At 37.9% G+C, this 23,745-nt stretch overlaps 1 protein-coding gene across 3 annotated transcripts in view; it reads left to right on the top strand.

Moving 5' to 3' along the window:
• Nucleotides 1-1,809: 1,809 nt before the first annotated feature.
• The window catches only part of Ints6 (integrator complex subunit 6), a 77,233-nt gene continuing 55,297 nt past the window's right edge, over nt 1,810-23,745 (top strand). For all 3 annotated transcript variants that reach the window (XM_074043452.1, XM_074043453.1, XM_074043450.1), the window contains exons 1-3: nt 1,810-2,444; nt 2,833-2,910; nt 3,707-3,856. In XM_074043452.1, coding sequence (XP_073899553.1) covers nt 2,334-2,444; nt 2,833-2,910; nt 3,707-3,856 — 339 coding nt within the window. In that variant the 5' untranslated portion in view covers nt 1,810-2,333. The remainder of the gene's footprint in view (nt 2,445-2,832; nt 2,911-3,706; nt 3,857-23,745) is intronic.

Here is a 23,745-nt window from a genome sequence, read left to right as displayed (position 1 = left end):
TTTACCCATATCGAAATCCTACCAATTCTTTACAGCAGTATTTCTCTAGAAGCCTGAATGATGTACAGGAAAAGAAATTTTTAGGATTCAAGAGTATGTTTTCAGACAGGCAGGGGTCCACAGACAACTAAGCACTGACAGAGAAAGTGACAGACTACTTCTACGAAAATTATGCAATCACTTTAAAAGAAAAATGGTTTAATTTTAAATTTGTGTGTTGTCATAGAACTCTGATTATCCTCTGCTTTACAATCCCAGTTTGAAAAACACTAAAGCACAGACATACTAATCTTGGAAAATGTTCTTTTATCACCCTAAGGTAACAAATTGTTCTTTTTCTTAAACTTTTTAGTACCTAATCACTTTCTGCTATAGAGTAGCTAAGAATGTATAGTGTTTTCTTAGAATACCATAAACTCTTCGAAGGCAGGAATCACATTTTAAAATTTATTTTTAAATTTCCGCCATCCCTAGTCATACCAGGTCCTCATCAAGTATTGGCTGTCAGATCTGTATTCCACCTTCTTATTTTGGGGTTCAGATCTCTTAAAAATATCACACTTCTATGGATCATACAGAACAGCATATTTATTGTCAATAAATTAACAAAAACTTTCAGAGGCTGTCTGAGATATTAGGAAAAGTAACGAATATTGCATTTTTAACAAGTGCCACAAGCCCGTCACTCCTGTGTTAATGTTAATACGAACACTTCATATGATCCGTTGGCAAATTAAGAATTTCAGGACAAAGCACAAAATCCGGAAATGCCCTGTAAATATCTGCATAGTCTTAGAAGGGTTGTGTATGTCCCTAACACAACTTATATTTCTGGCGGTGTCTTACAGTTTTCCCACTAGATCGGACTTGAGGAGTTGACGCCCGACGGCCTTAACCCACGTTTTCCCTCGCCCAGGTTCGGAACAAGGCCAAGACAGGTTACCTCGGCGAGGTGAAACCAGGTTTTCACTTAACATGAGCGTAATGGGTTACGACTATGCTAAATCCCTTTCATTTCTGAAACTGATACTCTTTTTGCCCTAACGCGGCTTGGGAAAGCCCTTTCTTTCGGTAGGACTAGCAGCGTCCTGTCCCTTTACGTTCTGGGGAGGAGGGGGTCATCCCCTATCCAGGGGTCCCCGTCGGCCGCCTCTGGCCCCAGCGGGAGCGAAATGACTGGCGGAGGAGATTAGTCCGGGTCATAAACAACCTCACACTTCCCCTCCCCCGTCCGGGCCCGCCCGCGCTGGGGCCGGCCCTCCGAGGCCCAAGAACCTCCTCCAGCGGCCGCGGCTACCGCGCCTTCCTCTGCCCGGGTGCTTGTTCACTTTACTCAGCTCTCTCCACTCCATCTCGCTACAGCACCACGGATGGAAGCTAAGTCTGGCCTCCATTTCCCTTCCCCCGACCCCTATCACCTCCAACAGCCAAGGAGAGGCCGGCAGCCCTGACGCGCACGCTCACAGTCGCGGCCGTCCTGCGCGCGCCGATGCAGCCCCCGCCCCCACCCCGCGGGCCTTCCGCGGCCCATCCCCGCCCCTTCCAGGAGCCCGCCTCCGCGTCTGCCGGCCCGCCTGCTCGCCCCTCGCGCTCGTTCTCGCGCGCACCCGACGCCCCGCCTCCGCGCGTGCTCAATAACCGTCCCCAGAGCCGGCCTACAAGCTTCCCCCGCCCCTGAGCTGTTTGAATATGCTAATAAGAGACTGTGTACTAGCCAATAGAACAGCGGGGCGATGCACACGTGGCTCGGGGACGTGTCAGGGGGCGGAGTCTATGCAGCCCCTGCCCGAGTTAAAACCGGAGTGTGAGAGAGAAAAGCGCTTCAGTAGCGAGAGGGGCTGAGAAAGTGGTGACACCGCCGGGGTGCGGAGGGAGTCCGTGAAACTTCTCCCAACAGCCCCAGGGCCAATCTCCCCTCAGCCCACTCCCCTCTTCGCCAGCGCTCTTGTCCCCACTCCCTGCACCGGGGGTGGGGTGGGGAGCCAGGCCCGTCTCCCGCGGGGGCACACACAGGGGCCGGGAGCGGGGACGGGACCCCCAGGCTGGGGGGACGGACCGACAGACAGACGGCCGGGCGCCCGCCCCAGCGGGCAGGCAGGCAGGAGGCGGCGGAGGCGGGGGTACGACGGGGAGGACTGGGTCTGGGGAGTTTCCTCTCAACTATCGGGGGAGAAACTCCCTGCAGCCGGAGGAAAGACCCAGACGGTGTTTTCCTCCCGGGGGCCGCGCTCCCCAGCCCCGCGTAGCGGCGGTCGCCGCCGCCGCCACCGGTGCTTCCACCTCTGCCATCTCTTTCTCCACCACCTCGGGCCCCGGTGTCCCCGGCCAGCACTATGCCCATCTTACTGTTCCTGATAGACACGTCTGCCTCTATGAACCAGCGCAGCCATCTGGGCACCACCTACCTGGACACGGCCAAAGGCGCGGTAGAGACCTTCATGAAGGTACCGACTGACCGAGCCCGGGCGGCGACCCCGACCCGGTGGCCCGCGGGCGGCAGGGTGTGGAGGGGGGGAGAGGAGGGCGGCCGGGGGCGGCGGGGCGGGAGGTGTCGGGGGGAACCTGACTGCGGGCGCTGCCGGGCTCGGGAACCCCCTCCCCCACCGCGCGGGCGGGCGGGCGGGCGCTGCGAACGGGGCTCGGCCGGGCCCGGGTTCCGGCCCCGGGGCGGTGTGTGCGGGGAGCGATCTGTGTGAGGGGGGCGGCGTGGAGGGGCGGCCGCTGCGTGTGCGGTACTGGGGGGGGGCGGCGGGCCGCGGGGCGCCCCTTCTCCGCCGGGTAACCTCGCCTGTGTGCTTCCCTGTCTCCCGCCCCGTTCCTCCCGTCCCGCAGTTGCGTGCCCGGGACCCTGCCAGCAGAGGAGACAGGTATATGCTGGTCACTTTCGAAGAGCCGCCCTATGCTATCAAGGTAACAGCCCTCGCCCTCCCCCTTCCCTTCCTCCCTTCCCTGTTCCTTCCCCGCTCGCCCTCCCCGCCCCCCCATTCACCCTTCATTATGCTCCCCTCCCCCACACGCCGCTCTCGCGGCCGCCCCGGCCTCTTCCCCTGCGGCCTCGCACCCCCTCCCCCGCTTGGGAGCGTCCTGGCGCGGCGCGGAGTCGCGGGGCCACCGCCGTCCCCTCCCCGGCCTGGCCCGGCCCGGCCCTGCGGCGGTGGCGGCGGCGGCGCTGCGATCAACATGGCCGACATTTCCCCTCCGCGGCGTGAGCGGCAGCAATGAACTGTGGGGGATATTTATTCAAGTTAGCCCGAGTGACAGCGGGCCCGGCCGCGCCGAGCCCCGGTTTGCATTAAAGGCGCACCGGCCCGCGGGGGGTCGGAGGCCCAGTGGGCCCGGCAGGCGGGGGTCCTAGGAGGGCCGGGCCAGTGGGACAGCCCCGGGTCCGCTCCGCAAGTCCTGCCGAGGCCGCCCGCCCTCCTCCGCACCTCCACACCCCCCAGTTTTAGGGTAGGAGTTAGGTTTATTTCCCGGGGAAGTTGTAAAGTATTGGGGTTGCACACCTAACGCTGTAGAGCAGGCAGGTGTGTGCTCCGCCACCTTTGCAAGAGACAGTCCACACACAGCAAGATGCAGTCTTAACACGGTGACCAAACCACAGCAGCCAAGAGTGAAGTTAACCAGAGCGAAGCACCTGCTTGGTGAACATCACATCATAACTGGCGTTCAAAGTTGAAAAAAAAAATGCTTACATTTTTCTTTTCAGGCCGGGTGGAAAGAAAACCATGCAACGTTTATGAATGAACTGAAAAACCTTCAGGCTGAAGGACTTACGACTCTTGGCCAATCCCTAAGGACAGCTTTTGATTTATTAAATTTAAATAGATTAGTAACTGGCATAGACAACTATGGGCAGGTAGGTTGAATATTAAGGTGGAAAAATAGTTTTTTGTGTGTGTGTCTGTGTGTGTGTGTGTGTGTGTGTGTGTGTGTGTATGTAAAAACACAATCCAGACCAGAACTGTAGCACATGAAGTGCAAGTGTAAAACATTTCAGATTGAAATACAGTGTGCGCATAGTTCAAAGGTAAAACTCCCTGGGGCATATGGTTTTATGTCCCTCACTTCCCCTCTTAAGAAGGCTTTATATTTAGGGTTAGAAATTGAATTCTTTGCCTTAAGATGACATGAATTTGGTTTCAGTCCCTTCCCAGTTCATTAAAGATACAAAGGGAAAACCCCCTACCCCAGCATACTCACTCTGATCCTCCACTTGTAGGTATATGTGTGACTATTGAAATGGTCTTACACACAATAGTTGGTTAATGGTCTTCATTTTTATATTAGTCACTAAAGATGTTAGAGGAAATTATTCCTCCTGTTCCATTTGTCAGGGTTTAATCTATTGTGTAACTATTCTGAAAGGTAAGAGTTTCACTACAGTAACAGGCTGAGTACCTTTTTTGTCCTCTTTTGAAGTATATACCATTAGTAAGTACTGCAGGGGGAATTGTAAATTAAATGACAGGTTCAAAAATTTGGTTTTTATTTTTGAACTCTACACCGGTGGAAAAAAGGTTTTCTGGAAAAGAACCATTGCTTCCTTAATTTAAGTCCCTGTCTTGTGTTTATCTATTTGAGGATGAGCCAAGAGCTTTGAATCACATAGTCATTCACTAAGGAGTACTGTGAGGTGGTCCATTATAACTTGTTAGTTATGCTTTTGCTATCCTGAAAATAAAAGAAAGTGTAATGTTACATGGAACAGGAATTTCCCTGACTCTTAATGTTGTATTGCAAAGCACTATTACCATAACTATAATACTTAGGTATACATATTTTGTTTCCCAAGTTCCATAGTTCACAGTTTTCATGAGTTCCACACATTTCAGGGAAGTTCTTCCAGTGAATACAATTTTTAATTTGCTTTATATAGAAGGAAGTGAAATTGTTCTCTTGTTTAAGAAGTTTTCCTTTGGATAACTTCAGCACTTAAGCATCTTTAAAAATGGTTGAACTTAGTCCTATAGCATTTAGGTGTACATTGCAATTTAGAGTGACTTTTGAACTGTACTTCAGTCATTAATTAGGTAAACATGTATTTTCTTACCACATTAATTTTTTTCCTTTATCTGTGCTGCTTTATTTTGCAACTCTTTGCAACTTTTTGGTCTGTTTCAGTAAAATAATCTCTCATTTCTTTGTTGTGTGTAGAGCCTACACAGTCGTATTGCTTAAGCCTTTGAGCCAAACTTTTGAGTTCAACGACATATAAACTTGCCCTCACCTTATTTGGTTGTCAGTGTATAGCAGAACTACTAATTTCCTATTTTTCTGCATCACATTTCATAAGTAGGAAAGGCATTTGAACACATTCACCTCCTACTACATGTTAAAAATATTTCTTAAGGTGCTTCCTTAGAAAAATTACTTGTGGAGAAGTTGAAGACGTTTGTAACTTTAATCTTTGTTTCCCTTTTCCCAGTTGCTATCATCCACCAAAGCGCACTTTAGTTCTTGTCTGCAAATCTTAAAAAAAAATAAAAAGTGTGAGGTGGAAAGTGGTCCTGCTTGTGTTGTTACCACTTTCACCAAAAGAAGATACTGGAGATCGGGATGTTTTTGCATCTTAGGGCTTATTACTTTGACGTGGGCAGAGATAATGTGCCTCAGTTATTTTGATGAATCAGCAGGATGAAGGGAACAATATTAGTCATTACCTCTTGACTCGGCACAGCAAAATGAAACTGGCATTCAAATAATTTAAGAAGTCACAATTTCTGAATGAAAATGATTGAGTAAGGTGTTCAGTTACAAGAAAACTTCCAGATAAATTTTTTTCATCATAAAACTTTTTCTTGTTGATAAAAGTATTTCATAATTTTTACTCATACAAAGGATAAACTAGGATTTTTTAGATATCAAATATTTAATACTATATATTTTCTTCCTTGTACAAATACTTTGTTTTCTATGGAATATTTATATTATATATATATATAGCCCTTTTTTGGGGGACAGTACTGATGTTTGAACTCAGGCAGGGCCTTGTGCTTGCTAGGCAGGGGCACATGACCAGCCATTTGTACTTCAGTTATTTTTCTAATAGGGTCTCTGGTTTTTGCCCTGGCCAGCCTGGACCATGACCCTCCTATTTATGCGTTCCATGTAGCTGGGATAACAGACACACACCACCACGCTCAACTTAATTGTTGAGATGGGGTGCTCAAATCATAGTATTCCTGATTTCTGCCTCTTGCCTTCTGAGTAGCTGAGATTACAGGCATGAACCACTGTACCTGTCCAGTATCAGGGTTTTCATGTAACTATTTCATGCTGCATACGAGGGTCTGTGAAGTTCCCAGACTGAATAATTACATGAAATCTCAGTGGAAAGGAATAAGGAGAGGTGAGTTAGATGGAAGATGGAGCAGCATTTAAAAAACCTTATATAAGCTTCTGAGTTATTTTCTTAAACATCTTAAATATGGATTAATACATTTATATTTGTGTTAGCAATGTATATTCACATTGCTAACCACCTCCCCAAATATAGGCACATGTGATTTGCCATAACCATTTGCAAGATCATTAATACCAATATTGTACTTATTTAGTTAGTATATTTAATTCATTAAATATTAGCTAGGGTTCTCTTAGAATTTGTAGGACATCAGTAAGATTAAAGTAGCTCAGAAAAAAAAAGTTGAGTCTTAGTGTTATCCTTAAGCAATTGGCTATCCTACAAAAAATTTATCTGCCTATAGAAGGTTCTTATAAATATTTAATTTTGGTAATGCGTACCATTTGCTGATATTTTAACAGTCATAGGACAATGTGTAGCCTCTAGTTACTATTTCCCTTTATAGCAGCTTTCATTAGATTGCTTATCATTGCAGATAAATTTGATAATTTTTTTCTCCACATATTCAACAGTTTGAAATAATGCTGATCCTTTAAGAGCCACTAAAAATTTGAACCAGTTCAAGTAGCTAAAATTAGAAGATGTAGAAAGTTGGAGAGATCTTATTAAAATTTTATATGTAGATTGTTTATTTTTATATTGTTTCAAGTTACTCTGGTTTCTATTAATGTTCTCAATACTCTTTTTTTTTTTTTTTTTTTTCATCTGTTCGGTTCCAGTAAGGAACCTACTAAATCTTACTCTGGATTTTAAGTCATTTTTGTCACTGGCCTGATTCCACATCCCCACTCCCCAACACACTAGTGTTAATTAGATTAACACACCTATTGTGTGCCCTTGGGAAAGATAAACCTTGGTCCATATGAAATAAATGTTTTAATTTATTGAGGGTTTTAAAGGCTGAGCTTTTACTTCATTGAAAAGTGATGGCTTTTGAGTAAGATCAAGTTGTATGATTCTTAGTGGTTTTTTTTGGTACTGGGGTTTGAACTCAAGGTCTCATGCTTGCTAGGCAGGTGCTGTCCCACTTGAGCCTCTGCCAGACATTTTTGTTTTGGATATTTGAGGGTCTCTCAAACTGTTTGCTTGGGATAGCTTCAAACTGTGATCCTTCTGATCTCTGCCTCCTGAGTAGCTAGGATTACAGATGTGAGCTACTGCTAGCAAGAACAATTTTAATCTAGTTGTTCTTGAGCATAAATGCCTGTGAATTTAGCAGCAGACGATCCAGGGGGAGTTCTAATACTGTTTCTTCCCTTTACCCAAGTAGTACCCATTTAATACACAAGTAGCACAGAAGAGAGGCTTTTCTTTCAATATTGGTGGTTGAAGTAATGAAAACTTGATTCCCATTTGGGTGTTTGGTTTTCCTTAGTCTATCAACAAATACTTTGGTATTCATTTAAGCTATAAAAATCTTTTCAAGTGAAAGTAAATTAAGATACATGAACATACTATGGTGCTGGATATAAACTGGAAATAGTGAATTATAGTGCTGGGTATTGAAGGTGGGTCGTCATGTGTGCTGGGCAAGTGATTCTACCACTGAGCTCCACCTGCAGCTCTATTCATATTCCTTAATTAAGAAAAAATTACTGTGATGAAAAAATTTTGCATTTTTTAACAATTTTTAACTGTATAGTTCAGTAGTATTAACATTGTTGTGCAACCAATATCCAGTACTTTTTTGCCTTGCAAAACTGAAACTGTATACCCATTAAACAATAACTTCCCATTCCACCCCTCCCCACCGCCCATACCTTTGGGATCATTATTCTACTTTGTGTTTTTACAAGTTTGACTATCCTGATACCTCTTACTAGTGGGATCATATTCATACCGTACAGTTTGCCCTCCCCACCTATGGCTTAAATGTCCATGGACGAGCAATTCATGATTGAATCCATGAATTCAACCACTGATTGAAATATTTGGAAAAAAGTTTTATTTATACGGGACATATACAGACTGTCTTGCCATTGTTTCCTAAACAATATAGCAACTATTTATATTGTGTAGGTATTATAAATAACCTAGAGATGATTTCAAGTAAATAGGAAAACGTAGGTTACATGCAGATAGTCAGGTCCTCCCCTCCCCTATGATACTACCTTTCCTCATGGCTGCGAGTTGATATTTCATTGTGGTTTTTATTTGCATTTCTCTAAATTGTTATTTATATTGAGCATCTTCCCATGTTTATTAGCTATTTATTATATATTGTCTTTGGAGAAATGTCTGTTCCAAGTATTTTGCCCATTTTTTGTAGGAATTCTTTTCTCTTTTGAGACAGTCTCACTATGTAGCTGAGGCTGGCCTGGAGCTCCCTATCCTCCTGCCTCTACCTCCTGAGTCCTGGGACACACAGGTGTGTGCCACCTGTAGGATTTCCATATGTGTTCTGGATATTAACACCTTATCATATAATCTGTACATATTTTCTCCTATTTTATGGTTTGCATTTTTACTCAGTTAATTGTGTCCTTGGGTGCACAGAGGTTGTAAATTTTTATGTAGTACAGTTTACTTTAGTTGTCTTTGCTTTTGGTATCATGTCTACAAAGGCTTATTAAATTCAGTATTATTGGAGTTTTCCTCCTGTGTTTTAAGAATTATAGTTTTAGATCTTAATGTTTAGGTATTAAATATTTCAAGCTAATTTTTGTATGTGACGGAAGGATGAGGATCCTTTGTTGAAATGAATGCCCTTTCCTTATTAAATGATCTTGGCAGGTCCCTAAACTTTAAGCTACTTCAAAATTGTTTTTAATGATTACTGATGGAGAGGGGACTTCATAGTAAGCTTTGTGTTTTCTCTTCTATATTGTATAAAAGAAGAGCAATGGCTAGAAATGTAAGAATTGGAGTCTTAATCTTGCCATTGAATTGCTATGTAACGCTGAACATTGGACATTACTGCCTTCTGCCTCTGCTTTTTATTCCAAACTGGCAATAATGAAACCATTGCACCCATATAGTTGTAGAATAGTTGAAAAATTTAAATGGAATATACATTTAAAACACCCTTTAAAAATTAGGACGTCTCTGTAGGCACAAAGCATATAGATGTACCTCACCACACCTAGCTATAAGGCATACTTTAAAAAAAAATTAGTCTACCGTTTTTTTTTTTAGCTTTAAATTTGAAATTACAATTATAAAAGCTTACTGAGATGTAAAGTTGATTTTTATTACTTACTTTGAAATCTATTAGCAGCTTACTGAGTTTTTTTTTTTCTCCCTGGAACTTTGTATTTCATCCTAGGGAAGCAGGTGTGAAACAAATGTAAATAAATTAACTTGGCCAGAGTTGTCTTAGTGGCAGTTGTTAAAGAATTGTGTTAAATGAAAACATGGGATAAAGAACTAGGCTGGCATTTAAAAAGAAATATGTTAAATGAAAGCTGGATATAAGTACTTCAGTGGGTAAGTCAAAAATTAGAGAAGAGCACATGCTTTAGTATTCTTTCAAATAGGGAGCTCCCCCTAGTGCGTTTAAGATGAGATTTCCACAAGTTTGATTTGCAAGCAACATCTTAGGAGCATATCTCTTAGGCAGATGAAGGGATATTTTTATAAGATTTGACTGAACTCAGAATAGCATGAAGTGATTTATTTCCGATTGAATATTTGTTTATTTATTTAGAGACAGGCTCTTGTTATGTAACCCAGGCTAGCCTTGAACTTTAAGATCCTCCTACCATAACCTCCCTTGAACTGGGATTACAGCTGTGTACCACCATAACTAGCTGAACATTAATTCTATTGGTTATTTAAAATGTACTTCAAGACCTGGATTTTATTTTCTTTTAAGACACTTTCTGTAATATTTCATCATAATTTTATACTCTTAAGTTTTTTTTAAACCTAAAAAATTGCCTGAGCATGATATATCAGGAAAATTAAAAATAGTATACTGTGGATATCATTACATTCTTAATTAGAAATCATCCAAGCAAGTCCAAGAAGCAAAAATTATAGATGCTACTTTCATGTAAGAGAGTGTCACTAATTATGGATAGAGTTATATACAACTGAAAACTAAAAGACCAGGAACAAGTCTAAATATTTCAATGAAATAATCCCACTTACTCATGTATTTTGAATTGATTTAAGGTTATTTATGATTAGAATTAGCTAAAAGAATTGGTGTGATATGTTCATACCCTGTATTCAAAGAAATTATATAATTTGAAATATTTCTTAAATATTTTTATGTCATAACCTTCACTGGTATTTATGCTCTAATTTTTATACTCTAGTTAAAATTGTCTTTGTGTGCTTTTTTTTTTTTTTTTTTTAAGTTGACCGGTACCCACATATGGTCTATTTTCCTCCACTTAATAAAAGCAATTTCCTTATATAAGCTTTATGTTAGCCATGTTATTAATCTGTATAATAACTCAAGCATATTTTATAGACTATAAACAAAATAATTGAAGTTTTGTTTTTTAGTTTTGCTTTGGTTTTATCTTTATTCCTTGATCTCTCTTCCTCATTTCCTACCCGTTTCCTGAGATCCAACTTAAAAAGACAAATCCAAAGTGAAGCTTAGTGAATTTTTATATATGTATTCCTGAAAATAAGCATAGAACTTTCACATCTAATGAAAACTTTTCAGTAGACTTTTTTTTTTCTTGATGGGACTGGGATTTGAGCTCAGAACTTCAAGCTTGCAAAGTAGGTGCTCTATTGCTTGAGTTATACTTCCACTCCATTTTGGTCTTGCAAACTATTTGCCTAAGTTGGCCTCCAACTGTAACTCTCCCAACCTCAGCCTCCCACATAGCTAAGATTACAGGAATGAGCAACTGGTGACTGTTGTAAGACTTCCGAACGAAAGTGATACTAGAAGTTCACTCCATCTTCCTCATTTTTATAGGAGAAGAAAGGCCCAAGCAGGTATAACATGCTTAATTTCTTCACATTTATGAAATATTGTAGAAAGTTATATTGGCTTAGAAGTTTTGCAGAATCTATTACTACTATATCTATTAAATAAATTTTATTTGAAGTTCTAATCAGTAGATCTGAGTTACTTTCTTGGCTTGTGATGCAATATAAATTCTTTCAATTCCTCTTTGAAAGATGAACATTTGTCTTGTCATTCTGTTACAGTTAACCTTTTTTGTAACACTTTATCCAAATAATGTTTTATATTATTAGCTTCAGGTGGATTAAGTCCTCCCCTTGTTTGGAATAAAGTAAAAATATGAATGTAGGGAATAGTTGACAGGATTTTATAAATACAAGTATATATTTAGTGGCATTTTCTTAGATTTCAACATTTCAAAGCTTATTAAATTTCTAATACAGTTAATAGGTATTAACCTCATCAGTCAGCTTTTGCAGTGTAATAGGTTAACCAGTATTAGGGCTACAATGATAACTTTCCTCTGCAGTTTTGTAATTAGCTAACAACCATATCTCCCTGTGATTTAAGATAATTTTTAGAAATCTCTGAGCATTGTGTATTTAAGATTTGGAAAAATCTGATGGCTTCATTTATGAATTCCCATTCCACCCATGAGTTCTTGGCAAGTCATACAACTTCTCAGCTTGTTTCCCATTAGGAAAATGGAATGAAAGGATCTGTCTGGGAGAACTATGGTGAAAATTAAGTGATGTACAACCTAATGTATTATTGTAACTGAACCTGTTACCATTTTTGTGAATTTCTGTTTGAATTTTAGAAATTGAAATAATGAGTACACAAAGGTTTTTTTATCTTTTTTTTTTTTTTTTTTGAACAAGCAGTGTAGGGACATGGAAAGAACTTTTCCAAGAACTGTCTGTGCTGGCTCTGCCAGTTACCAGCTTGTGTTTTATTGACAAGTCCCTCACTGCAAGTTTCAAGTTTCTCATCTACAAAGTATCAATACCAATCTTGAAAATTTTTGTAAGGATTGAAAATAATATTTGCTCAACAAGTTCAAGGCCCTGAGTTCAATCACCAGTACTGCCAGAAAGGGGAAAAAAAAAAAATGTTAGTCATCTAGCAAAGTGCTTATCTGGCACATGGTAGGAACATGGTTGATAATTATCATCCTTAATATTATGGTAAATACTTAAAAGGATAGAAGCTTTCTATTCTGAAACTTTTGACAAAAGTTCCATAACCCAATGTAACAAATTATGTCCATCACAAGAATCTAGAATTAGCTTGGCAGTAGTTCCAGATGAAGTAAAGTTTCTTGCTATAGGCAGCATAATAGTTTTTGTTTTGAGTTTGAAGCCCCATATAGATCCTTCTGAAAAAAACTTTCTCCTTGGTGTTACTGAAGTCTTTTTCCTGAAACTTAATTTATCTTTCAAAGACATTTTTATAACTGAGTTCTCATTAAACAGATACAGTTTTGATTTTCAAAGCAAGAATGAGTCTTAAGTTTTTGAGGAAACAGAGCAGTGTCCATCTCCAGGACTTTGTATTTTTTAGAATTCAAGTTTGGTGATGGTTGGGATGGTCAGGGATGTGTGAGAAACTGTTCTTTCCCAGAGGAGAGGTTGAGTGTAAAGTGTTTTGCTCTCTTTCATTACTGTGGATTTGTTTGAGAAAAACAGGATAAGCCTAAGAAGAACTTTTTTTTTTTTTGGGGTTGTATTGGGATTTGGGAGCTTGTTTGGAGGTTCTAGCAGAGGAGCTCAGCTACTTGTATACCTTTGACCAAAGACGGGTCCTTCTCTATCAGGGATGGTTGTCCTCTTTGAGCATGCAGCTTCAGGAGGAACACACATGGAGCAGTTAGGGAGGAAGGGGACACCTGCCTAGCCGGCCAAATCAGCCAAATCAACTCACGATCAATTGGGTGACAGATGTCGCCAGATCGCCCTCACATCCCTGGTATTGGGATTTGAACTCAGGGCTTCTTGCTTGTTAGATAGGCCCTATACTATTTGAGCCACACTTCTAGCCCAGGTGGGATTTTTTTTTTTAATATATATGAACAGATTTCTTTTTTTTTTTTTTTTTTGGACATTTGCGATTGGAAGCTTGATTGTAGGTATTTTGAGAGAGATTATTGTATATGAAAAGTACTTTGACTTAAAAATCTTTAGTCTTTTCCTTCCATATTCTTGCCTTTTTTTTTTTTTTTTAAATCTGTACCTTCAAAAAAAAATACGGTGTTTCAGCATTTTCCATCCATTCATTTTGCCCAAATAAAGATATGGAACTCATGGTGAAGGTCCTTGGAAGGCTCTTGGAGGGATTATATAATATATAAAACTTGATTCTGAGTATGTGAGAAAAATAATTGTAATGTTACCCATTGAGTGATAACAGTTTATAACTAGTTAATGAGAAGACCAATACTGGCATGTGAAAGAACTTTTCCTTTGTCCTAAAACTTAGTGAACCTTGTTAGGTAATAAGAAAAAAACATTTTGTGGAATTTAAATTGTGGAAATCCAAATGATAGTATTCCAAAGGAGTTAAAAACAGTCAATTAATTATAAATAATAAATTGGGGATGACTGAGTGTTCAATGTGCTGAGAAAGATTAGGCTGCAAAGGATAGTGTGTGATGATGTAAAGGCTGGGTTCATGAGAGAATGACAAGGTTCAGTGTGTTTGAATTACCAGGAATTAGCAGAATGATATGTTGGTGGCCTCTAGTGATGTGTGAGTTGTGATAATTCTTGATTATTTCTGTGCTTTGGCAGGTAATGTAAAACTTTTGAGTTTTTTTTCAGTAATCTCATTATCAAGCTAATACATTAAAAAGGAAAAACAAGAGATTGCATCCAGAAAATTGGGCCTCACTGGTTATTAGAAAGAGTAAAAGTTCTTTACTCTTATTTTATTGTTAATAAAATAACAATTGGCTAATCTCAAAGAAAATTATTAATTCTGTAAATTTATTGTTCACTGAGTTACTACAGTCTGTACATGGGCCATTGTTTTTTCTGTACATGGGTTGTTGTTTTTTCACAAGACATTTCTATGGTAAAACCATTGGTGGTTTATATGTACAGTTAAGAAGATTTATAAAAAATTAGGGAGTAGAGGTGTGATTCAGGCAGTAGAGTGCCTGCCTAGTAAGTGCTAAGCACTAAGTTCAATCCCCAGTACTGCAAAAAAAAAAAAAAAAATTAACAATTGGGAGGTCTGGGGCTATTGCTTAGTGGTAGCACTTGCCTGGCATGTGTGAGGCACCGGATTTGATCCTCAGTACCATAAAACAAACGAATAAATAAATATAGTTTTTAAAGGATGGACCCAAATACAATGTGATTAGATTTTTGTTTTCCAAAAATGTTTCCTATTTTGAAATTTTAAAATCCTGTATACTCGGGCAGGTATTGAGCACAAACATGAGTTAATGTTTGAATTGGAATTTAGCAAGAATGGGATCCTGAAAACTTGTGTTCAAGGTAATTTACTTACATAGTGGATTTTGAAAAATTTAAGTATTTGTCTAAAAAAACCTTAGCAAATTAATTCCTAGAAACTAAAACTAAAAATCAAAACAAACAACAACAACAAAAAACAAACCATTGACCTTTAGCCATAACATATGAAACATAATATACTGTCAGAGTTTTTCCAGGTCTTTGTTCTGAATGTTTCCTTTTCCTTTCAAAAGTAATGCCATATCAACTTACTTGATCTGAGACATTTGTTAGGCAGCAGGCGACTCCTCTTCATTTTCAGTTGTAGTCTGCAAGCTATTAATGGAGAACGTTGCCATAGAATTCACTCCATACATTCAGGGTCTACTTTGTTATAGTGTTTAAAATTTAATTCAGTGTTGAATTCAAGATGTGCTTTAACCAGACTTTTGCCAAAATTATTATGTGTATGTCTTGTAATTAACAACCTAAGGAGGTGATTAAACTTGAGAATAGGCAGATCTGGATGCTTGAAGGTCAAATTAAGTTTTCACATTCTTATTATATATCTTCATTCACCTGTCTCTGAAAATGTTTACATTTTTATACTTATTTTTTGCCATCTTTTTAAAGTTTATTATTATATATTTTGTATATACATATATATATATGGTTCTCCATCCATAATGTTAGTATTTCTTAGTAGAATTATTCTGATATCATTACTCTTTCTATGTTAGCATAAATACTATTTGCTGCTTTTTCTTTTTTTTTTTTTGGTAGTGCTGGGTGGAACTCGTGGCCTCAAGCTTGTGAGGTAGCCGCTGTACCACTTGAGCCACACACCTGTCCCTTTTTGCTTCATTTGTTTTGGGATAGGGTCTTGCATTTTTGCCAGGGCTGACATGGACCACTATTGTCCTATTTTATGCTTCCAGTGTAGCTGGGATGACAGATGTGCACCACCACAGCTAGTTATTGTTTGAGATGTTGTGTTGCTTTTTGCCTGGGCTTGTGTCTATCTGAGATCCTCCCAATTTCTGCTTCCTGAATAGCTATATAATAGGATTATAGGTATGAGCTACCTCAGCCAGCCAATCTGCTACTGCTTTTTAGGTATTACCAAAACCAAGTTATTAGAGTAAACTTTAGACTCCAAGTGTATCTCAAATTTTGTCAAGTTATTAAATATTAATGTTTCAAAAATTGGATTTACATTATTGTCTTTTGCTATTGTATGCTTAATTGTATCAGTTATTGACTTGATGTTAATTTTTCACAAAGTCAGGCTTTGGCAGTTGTTCAGTTTTTATGGTGAATATTATAATTTATTTCATTATTATTCTTTCATCTGTTTAAATCAAATTCCGGGATGGTGTTACTTAGTCACATTGAAATAGATATGAGAGAATCCCCCCTACTTTTTGCTCCAAATAGTTTTTATTCCATCTGTATTTTATTCCATGCTGTAGTACTTTTCACGTAAGGAATTATGTGGCTAAACAAAAGAACTGTATTGGTATACAATTGTATAATGGAATTACTTGAAGCTAAAATATGTATTTCTTCTAACATGTAATTTGTTATAGACCATAATGTATTTTAAGATACTAGATTTTTATACACTAGCAGTTTTTTTTTCTTACCTATCTTTCGTTCTTTTTTGAGATAGGTTTTTGCTATTTCTTGTCATTAGCTTTGAACTTGAGATCCTCCTTCCTCTACTTCCTGAATGTGCTGAGATTGTAGGCTTGAGCCATGCCAGCATACAGGGTTTTAAAAAAAATTTAATTTGGAATACTAAGCATATTTTAATTTTGAGGAGTATTTGTTTTGAATTTTTGATTAATAATCATAATCTTCAATTTTCTTTTTATTTATAACTGGGTTTGGACTCAGGACTTGAATAGCAGATGCTCTACAGCTTGAGTCACATTTCCAGTCCTAGTCTTCACTTAAAAAAAAAAACAACTTTAAAAAAAATAGTTGACAAACCATTATTAATCAATTTCTAATGTATCCTTCAGAGATCTTTTATATATGGTATTACTTTAAAAGAACTAATTTCTGAAGATGAATATTTTAGAATTTGACATCAAAGGACTCATGCTATACCAGTTGAGATTTTAACAAGAATGGTAGTAATCTTGCTGAATTCTAAAGCAAGCATAAAAGTTATAGTTTTTTGGACTATTCATTTTTAAATGTCATTAGCCTTATAACCTATAAGGCTTTTATTCACTTCATGAACTACATTTTGTTTAGAATATATAATTAACCAGTTGTGAATTCATCTCCATAATTTGATGAATCTCCCTACCATTTAGAAAAAAGTAATAGTAGTTAGGATAATGAATTATTTGATAGATTAATATAACTACCGTCTCTGTGATTTCATAATCTTACTGGTATAATTTGAAGCTACAAAAATGAAACTGATTTCATTTTAAGCATTAAGTTTATAAATATGAGTACAGGTGATAAGTAGGCATGGAAAAATTTCTGATTGTGTTAATCAAGGTCTGAGGTTTAAGTAGTACCGATCTAAAGAATGTTATTCTAGTTGACTTGCTTTGCAAAGTATGCATTAAAAGAGGATTCTTTCCTTAGTACATGTAGTTTTTGCAGTGTTTATTATTATCAGTAATGTGATTTAATAAGTTTTTGGATGTGAATTGCTTCTTAAGATGAAATACTTTTCAATTTTAAGCTTTTCCTGCTCAGTGGTGCCTATGGCCTAGGAATATATCCTTTTATTTATTTATTTTGGTGGTACTGGGTTTTGAACTCAGTGCCTTCTACTTGCTAGGCAGGCGCTCTATCACTTGAGCTATGCCCCCAGTCCCATACAGATATACATCTTAACATCTCATTTGTTGTCTTGGCCATCTTGCAAAACATTGAGACAGTAATAGGTATGGATTAATGGAAGATGCTGTTGTAGGACAGCTAACTCTTGTGTACATTTTTCCTTAAGTAGAGGCCTTAAATCATGGGAAAATTGTGGTCCTGATAGGCACTTGGTTGTGCTGTGCAGGATTGTTTAAAGGAAAGCACACATGGTGAAGTATGGTGGCAGAGGAAGAAAACCTGGACCCACTGGTCCAACAAAAAAATGTGGTCACTATAATTTGTGGTGTATGCTCTGGGTTGCTTTCCTTTTGCTTCAGAAGATTAGTTATGACCTGTTTAAGGGTACAATGAAAATCTTGAGCACCCTTTTCCACTTCATTTCCAGTTTTGAGTAAAACAAAGACTTGATCATGAGATCGATCCATGCTGGTTTATATTTGGAGGAAATCTTATTTTTACATTTTCAAAACTATTTTTTTCTCAAAATAACTTTTTAAGGAACATTTTCAAAAGTATATTCTTTGCAAAAATAAAATAGTTTCGAGTGGATAATAACTACTTATTCATTGTCTTTAATTTTAAATTGAGATTTTTATACCTTGATTGAATTGTTTAAATCATTGAGAGAACTATATTAGGAAATCTTAAGTGAAGTGAAAGTTTTTACTTTATAATATCTTGACCAGTATTAAAATCAGATTTTTTTTCCCCCCCTTGAGACAGGGTCTTGCTATATATGTCCTATCCTGGCTTTGAACTTGTTATATATCACAGGCTGGCCTTAAACTTGATCCTTTTGCCTCAGCTTCCCAGATGCTGGAATTGCAGGCATGTACCACTTAATATACCACTAAACTAGGCTTAACATCACATTTTCTAAATGACAAAAAGATTCCCATTAGTAAGTAGCTCTAGAGGCAGAAAATTATACTTGGCATTATATTTTTTAGTGGCATGTCTGAATTTCTTTATGCCAACAACCACTGCTCTAGTCAAACTTGTGAGCTTGCTCTGCTAATAGCAAAAGTAAAGTTTAGTCCCTCTGCTGGCTGCCTTTGTCCTAGCAGAGCTTAGTTTTTTTTTTTTTTTTTTTTAAGACATCATAATTATGAAAAAAGGTCATTATAACCTTATGAACAAAGTGAATATGAAGAGAAATTGTAATAGATTGTCTCCAAATTTGAATTACTTTGTAACATCCTCATTAAAAATAAAAATGTAAAATAGTGACTCTTAAATGGGAAGCTTGGAGAATTATTAATCTATACAGGTTTGGAACTAGATAGCTAATAAAATTATAGTGACTGAATCATAACTCTAATGTAGCCTTTTGAAATGTTAGTTTTAAATTATTTTTGTTTGGCTTTTTTTTTTTTTTTTTTGGTGGTGATGGTACTGAGGTTTGAACTCATGGTCTCACACTTGCTAGACAAGATGCTTTAACGCTTGACCACTCCACCAATCCTTTAGATTATTTTTGTTAAACATAAAAAGTATTTGCAGAAATAAAGCTATCTTAATTTGATGGGTAATAATAATGTTGACAGACAAAATAAAGATGCCAATATATTATGCAGCCACTGAGAGTTAAGTGTATTATAAAAGGCAGGGAGAAATAATGAAAAATTGTATTTAAGAAAACTTTGAGTAACATGTTCTAGTCACTTTCTGCTAGTATTTTGAAATTCATACGTAAGTAAATTTGTTAATATCAAACATCTATAAATAATGATAGGGGTATTTTTTTCCTAAACAAATAAAACACTTTTTTGCATAAATTAACTTCATTTAATTTGTATAGTAATTATTGCTTTTCTTAGTGCAATTTTGGGTTTTTTTTGTTTTTTTGTTTTTTTTTTTTTCTTTTATTTTTAGTGGTACTGGGGTTTGAACTCATGGCTTGGCACTTCCAAAACAGGCATTCTACCACTTAAGCCACACCTCCTGCCTGTTTTGCTCTGGTTATTTTGGAGACTCGTGAACTATTTCCGAGGGTTGACTTCGAACCACAATCCTCCCCATCTTAGCCTTTCAAAGTAGCTAGGATTATAGGCATGAGCTACGGGTACACGGCTCTTAATGTAACTTTTTACTAAATTTTTATAGAGGAAGGGATCTTAGGCACGGTTGGGACAATTAAATTAGTGCAAAAAAGATCATATTTTTGTTTGTTTCTGTCTTTAATCTTTATGTGAATTGTCCAAAATTTAAAGCCATCAGATATCTTAATATTACTTTATCTTGTGTTTGTGTATATACATACTCTCTGAAAGTGGAAGTTGTAGTTTTTCAAAGTAATTGTTCCTAAAGATTGTGTTTTGTTTCATTGCTTATATGTTCAGGGAAGATACTGATTTATACATAAAAAATTGGGTAAGAAGTCACCAAACAGGAAACCATAATTTAAAGAATAGTTCTGTAGTTAATTTTATTGCAGGTTGAATATATTAAAAAGAAAATTGGCTAGAGGTATAACTTAATGGTAGAGTGGTTGGCTAGCATGCACAGAATCCTGGGTTTCACCCCCAGTGCCACAAAAATAAAGCAAAATTAAAACCAAAAACAAACCCAAAAACCTATCAACTATCTGATCAGAACACCATTCATTGTTGGGTGAATATGGCACAATTCAGGCCTGTGTAGTATTGTATCAAGAGAGCTTAGTTGCTACCCATATGATTTGCTGATGCTGCAGAAAGACTGATTTAGAGTTGGAACATCTTACATAAGTTCTGACTTTGCTGCTTACCTACTAGGTCACCTAGAGTTACATTATTTAATCTCAAAAATTTTACATCATCAACTTTTTAAGGGCCAAATATGTTAAGTACCTTATCAAGAGCTGAATTATTACAGTAACTTCAGGCATAGGCTCTGTTGAGTATTATGTGTATCGTAGACTAGTAAAGTTTAAAAGCTTTGTTCTCTAAGAAAAAGTACCTTTGATTTTAGCATTTGAATTTTACTTAAGTAAATTTAATAACTCAGACTTCCTGCTAAGTTTTAACTTGTTTGGTCTTAAAAAAAGTATGTAAGTCATTATCAGTGGGAGATTAGTTGTAGTACCTCCAAGGTACCAAAACTCTTGGATTCTCAAGTCCCTTTTATAAAACACTGCAGTATTTGCATATAACCTGTGCATATGCTCTTACATACTTTAAATCATCCCTAGATGACTTATAATACCTAGTACCTTGTAAATGCTATCTATGTAAATAGTTGTACTATATTCTTTAGGGAATAATGACAAGAAATAAAAGACTATAAGGCCAGGCATAGTGGTGTGTGTCTGTATCCTCACTACTTGGATAGCAGAGATGGGATGATCTCAGTTGGAGGCCAGCCCCAGCTAAGTTAGTGTGACACCCTATCTGAAAAACAAACTAAAAGCAAAAGGGCTAGAAGTATGGCTCAAGTAATAGAACACTTGGCTAGAAAGTGTGAGGCCCTGAGTTCAGTTCGCAGTATGAGGGAGAAAAAAAAAAGCTATATATTCAGTACAGATACAACTTTTTCCCTGAATATATGTGATATGTATTTGGTTGAATCCATAGATACAGAACCCCAGGATTTATAGAAGGCCATCTGTGTATTAGTTTTGTGGTTAACATCCTTATTCCTAAAAGTCTAATACACAGTAGATTGTTACTGTTTCTTTATAAGTGTGCTAATTCTCTGGCCTCAGAAAGGTATTTCTCAGTGTGCTTACATATAAGAATAAGAATAGGTGAGTATCAGACTCTCAGTCAGAGAATCTTATGTTGATTCTTGTTAAGATGTGGAAGTGATAAGAAAGACCTCAGAAGTACTTAATCCATGACATGGCGGCTTCAAGAGCTTTGCTGATTTTTGTCTTTGAGAGGCAGCCAGTTAGCAGACGTTTTAGTCTAAGGGTGAAAGCAAGATGCAGTAGTTTTGAAGATACTAAGACATCTTGGTTTTCCTTATCCTCCTTACCAGTTTTTGAGCTAAAATGCTACGGAGACCAAGGAAGAGGGTAGTTATGTTACATATGTATGTACATATGTTATATGTACATATATGTATACATTTACTATGTAGGAGGGTAGACATTATGGATCACGCACCTAACTCAGTACCTGATACATAGTATCCAGTCAATGAATGACTGAGATTGTTGCATAGTCACAGAAAGGAGGTAGTACTCCTTTTAATACATTTGTAGCTCAGCAAACTAATGAGTCGTGTTGAGTTTAGGGAAAGCTCATATTGAAGTAAAGCTAACATACACTTTTTGAAGCTTCATGAAGTTTGAGTAATTCTAAGTGTGAACTTGGTTAGGTTTGTATTTGTAGATGATGAGACAATGAATATTTAAGTGTTTGAGTATATTGTGCTCACTACTTGCTTAATGATATGGAAGAACTATGACACAATCCTTGCCGTTTGTGTATTCAAACACATGAAACAGTAACAAGCAGTAAAAGATGGCTTACTTTTTTTTCTTGGTGGTACTGGAGTTTGAACTCAGGGCTTTGCACTTGCTAAGCAGGCACTCTACCACTTGAGCCACTCTTCAGCCCTGTTTTTGTGTTGTGTGTTTTTGAGTTAGGGTCTCTGGAACTGTTTGCCTGGGCTAGCTTCAAACTGCAATCCTCCTGATCTCTGCCTTGTTAGTAGCTAGGGTTATAGGCATGAACCACCAGTGGGTGTACTTTTAAAAATTTTGGTCCAGGTGTGGTGGCTCATGTTTGTAATTGCAGCTATTCAAGACTGAGATGATTGAAGTTTGAGGCCAGTCTGGGCAAAAAGTTTGACTCTTATTTCAATAAACAAGCCTAGGATGGTGGTGAGTGCTATAATTTCAGCTACATGGCAGACTGTAGATTGGAGTTCAAAACCCCAGTATTGCCAAAAAATATAGCAGTAAAGAAGACCTAATGTAAAATTTACTATCTTAACTATTTTTTATTCTATAGTTCAGTAATGTGATGTATACTAACATTTTTGGTGCAAAATACATATTTAAATTCGTATTTTAGTTTTTTGGATGGAGTCTTGCTATGTTGAACAGGTCGTGAACTGTTAGGCTCAAGCCTCCCATCTGAGCCTCTTGAGAGTCTGGGACTGCAGGTTTATAATACTGTGCCTGATTTTAAGGTTACATTTAAATTAAAAATTATTAGCTGGGCGCTGGTGGCTCGTGCCTATAATCCTAGCTACTCAGGATGTGGAGATCAGGAGGATCATGGTTTGAAACCAGCTTGGGCAAATAGTTCGTGAGACCCTATCTTGAAAATACTCATCACAAAGGGCTGGCAGAGTGGCTCAAGGTGAAGGCTCTGAGTTCAAGCCCCAGTACTGCAAAAAAAAAGAAAATTAAAAATTATTTAAGAAGGTGAGAGGATAAATGCTGTAAGGAAGTGGTATTCAAAATGTGTACCTTGAGACCACTAAAAACTTCAGTTTTACTTGAAGGAGTTTATTGAATTGAAAGCTTGGAAACTAACACTATTAGAATTTGAAGAGGGATAACTTGGATCTTTGGAAGGTTAGGGTAATAAGGGAAGACTTGATGAAGAGAAAGATTTAAACTGGATTATCCAGAATGAGTAGGAATTGGATGGGTTTTGAGCAGGGAACAGGAAAAGCATTTTACTAGAGGGAACAGTCAAAGGGAGTGAACATTATCAGCATCATTATCAGACTTGCCTTATTAGAACTTATGATTTGTTCTAAGTGAGATGGTGAGAGGCAACATAGTGGATAATGTAATGTTTCCTAAAAGGAACAGTGAGAGGAATAGTAAATGATAGCTTCTTTATGTAGCACGCTTGTGACAGTTGACATTTTTATGTTACTATACATTCAAAATCTTCTAGAGGTTTTATTCAACCTGTTTTTAACTTTTTAAAATTTTATTTAGTTTTTATTTTTTAAACCAGTAGAAGCTTTTACCTTCTGTTGCTACTGACCTTCTGTTTGTTAGGCAAGCATTTTACCTCTTGAGCCATGCCTCCTGCTTTCACCTTCTGGAACTATTTTTTTTTCCCTTGGCCACTTACAAGTTTCACATCTTGATCAAAATGTTTAAATAGCAGCTCTCCTCTGCTTTATGATGATCAGGTTATAATCACGTAATTATTGTAACTATAAATTCATTAACAAATATAGAGTATGTACTATAATTGTTATTTTAAGTATCGTCTGTGAACATTAGTTAATGCATTAGTATT

Source organism: Castor canadensis, chromosome 10 (assembly GCF_047511655.1).
Source record: "Castor canadensis chromosome 10, mCasCan1.hap1v2, whole genome shotgun sequence".
In the NCBI taxonomy this organism is placed as follows: domain Eukaryota; kingdom Metazoa; phylum Chordata; class Mammalia; order Rodentia; family Castoridae; genus Castor; species Castor canadensis.
The sequence above is the reverse complement of the archived record's forward strand: the minus strand, read 5'-3'. Positions and strand labels throughout refer to the sequence as shown.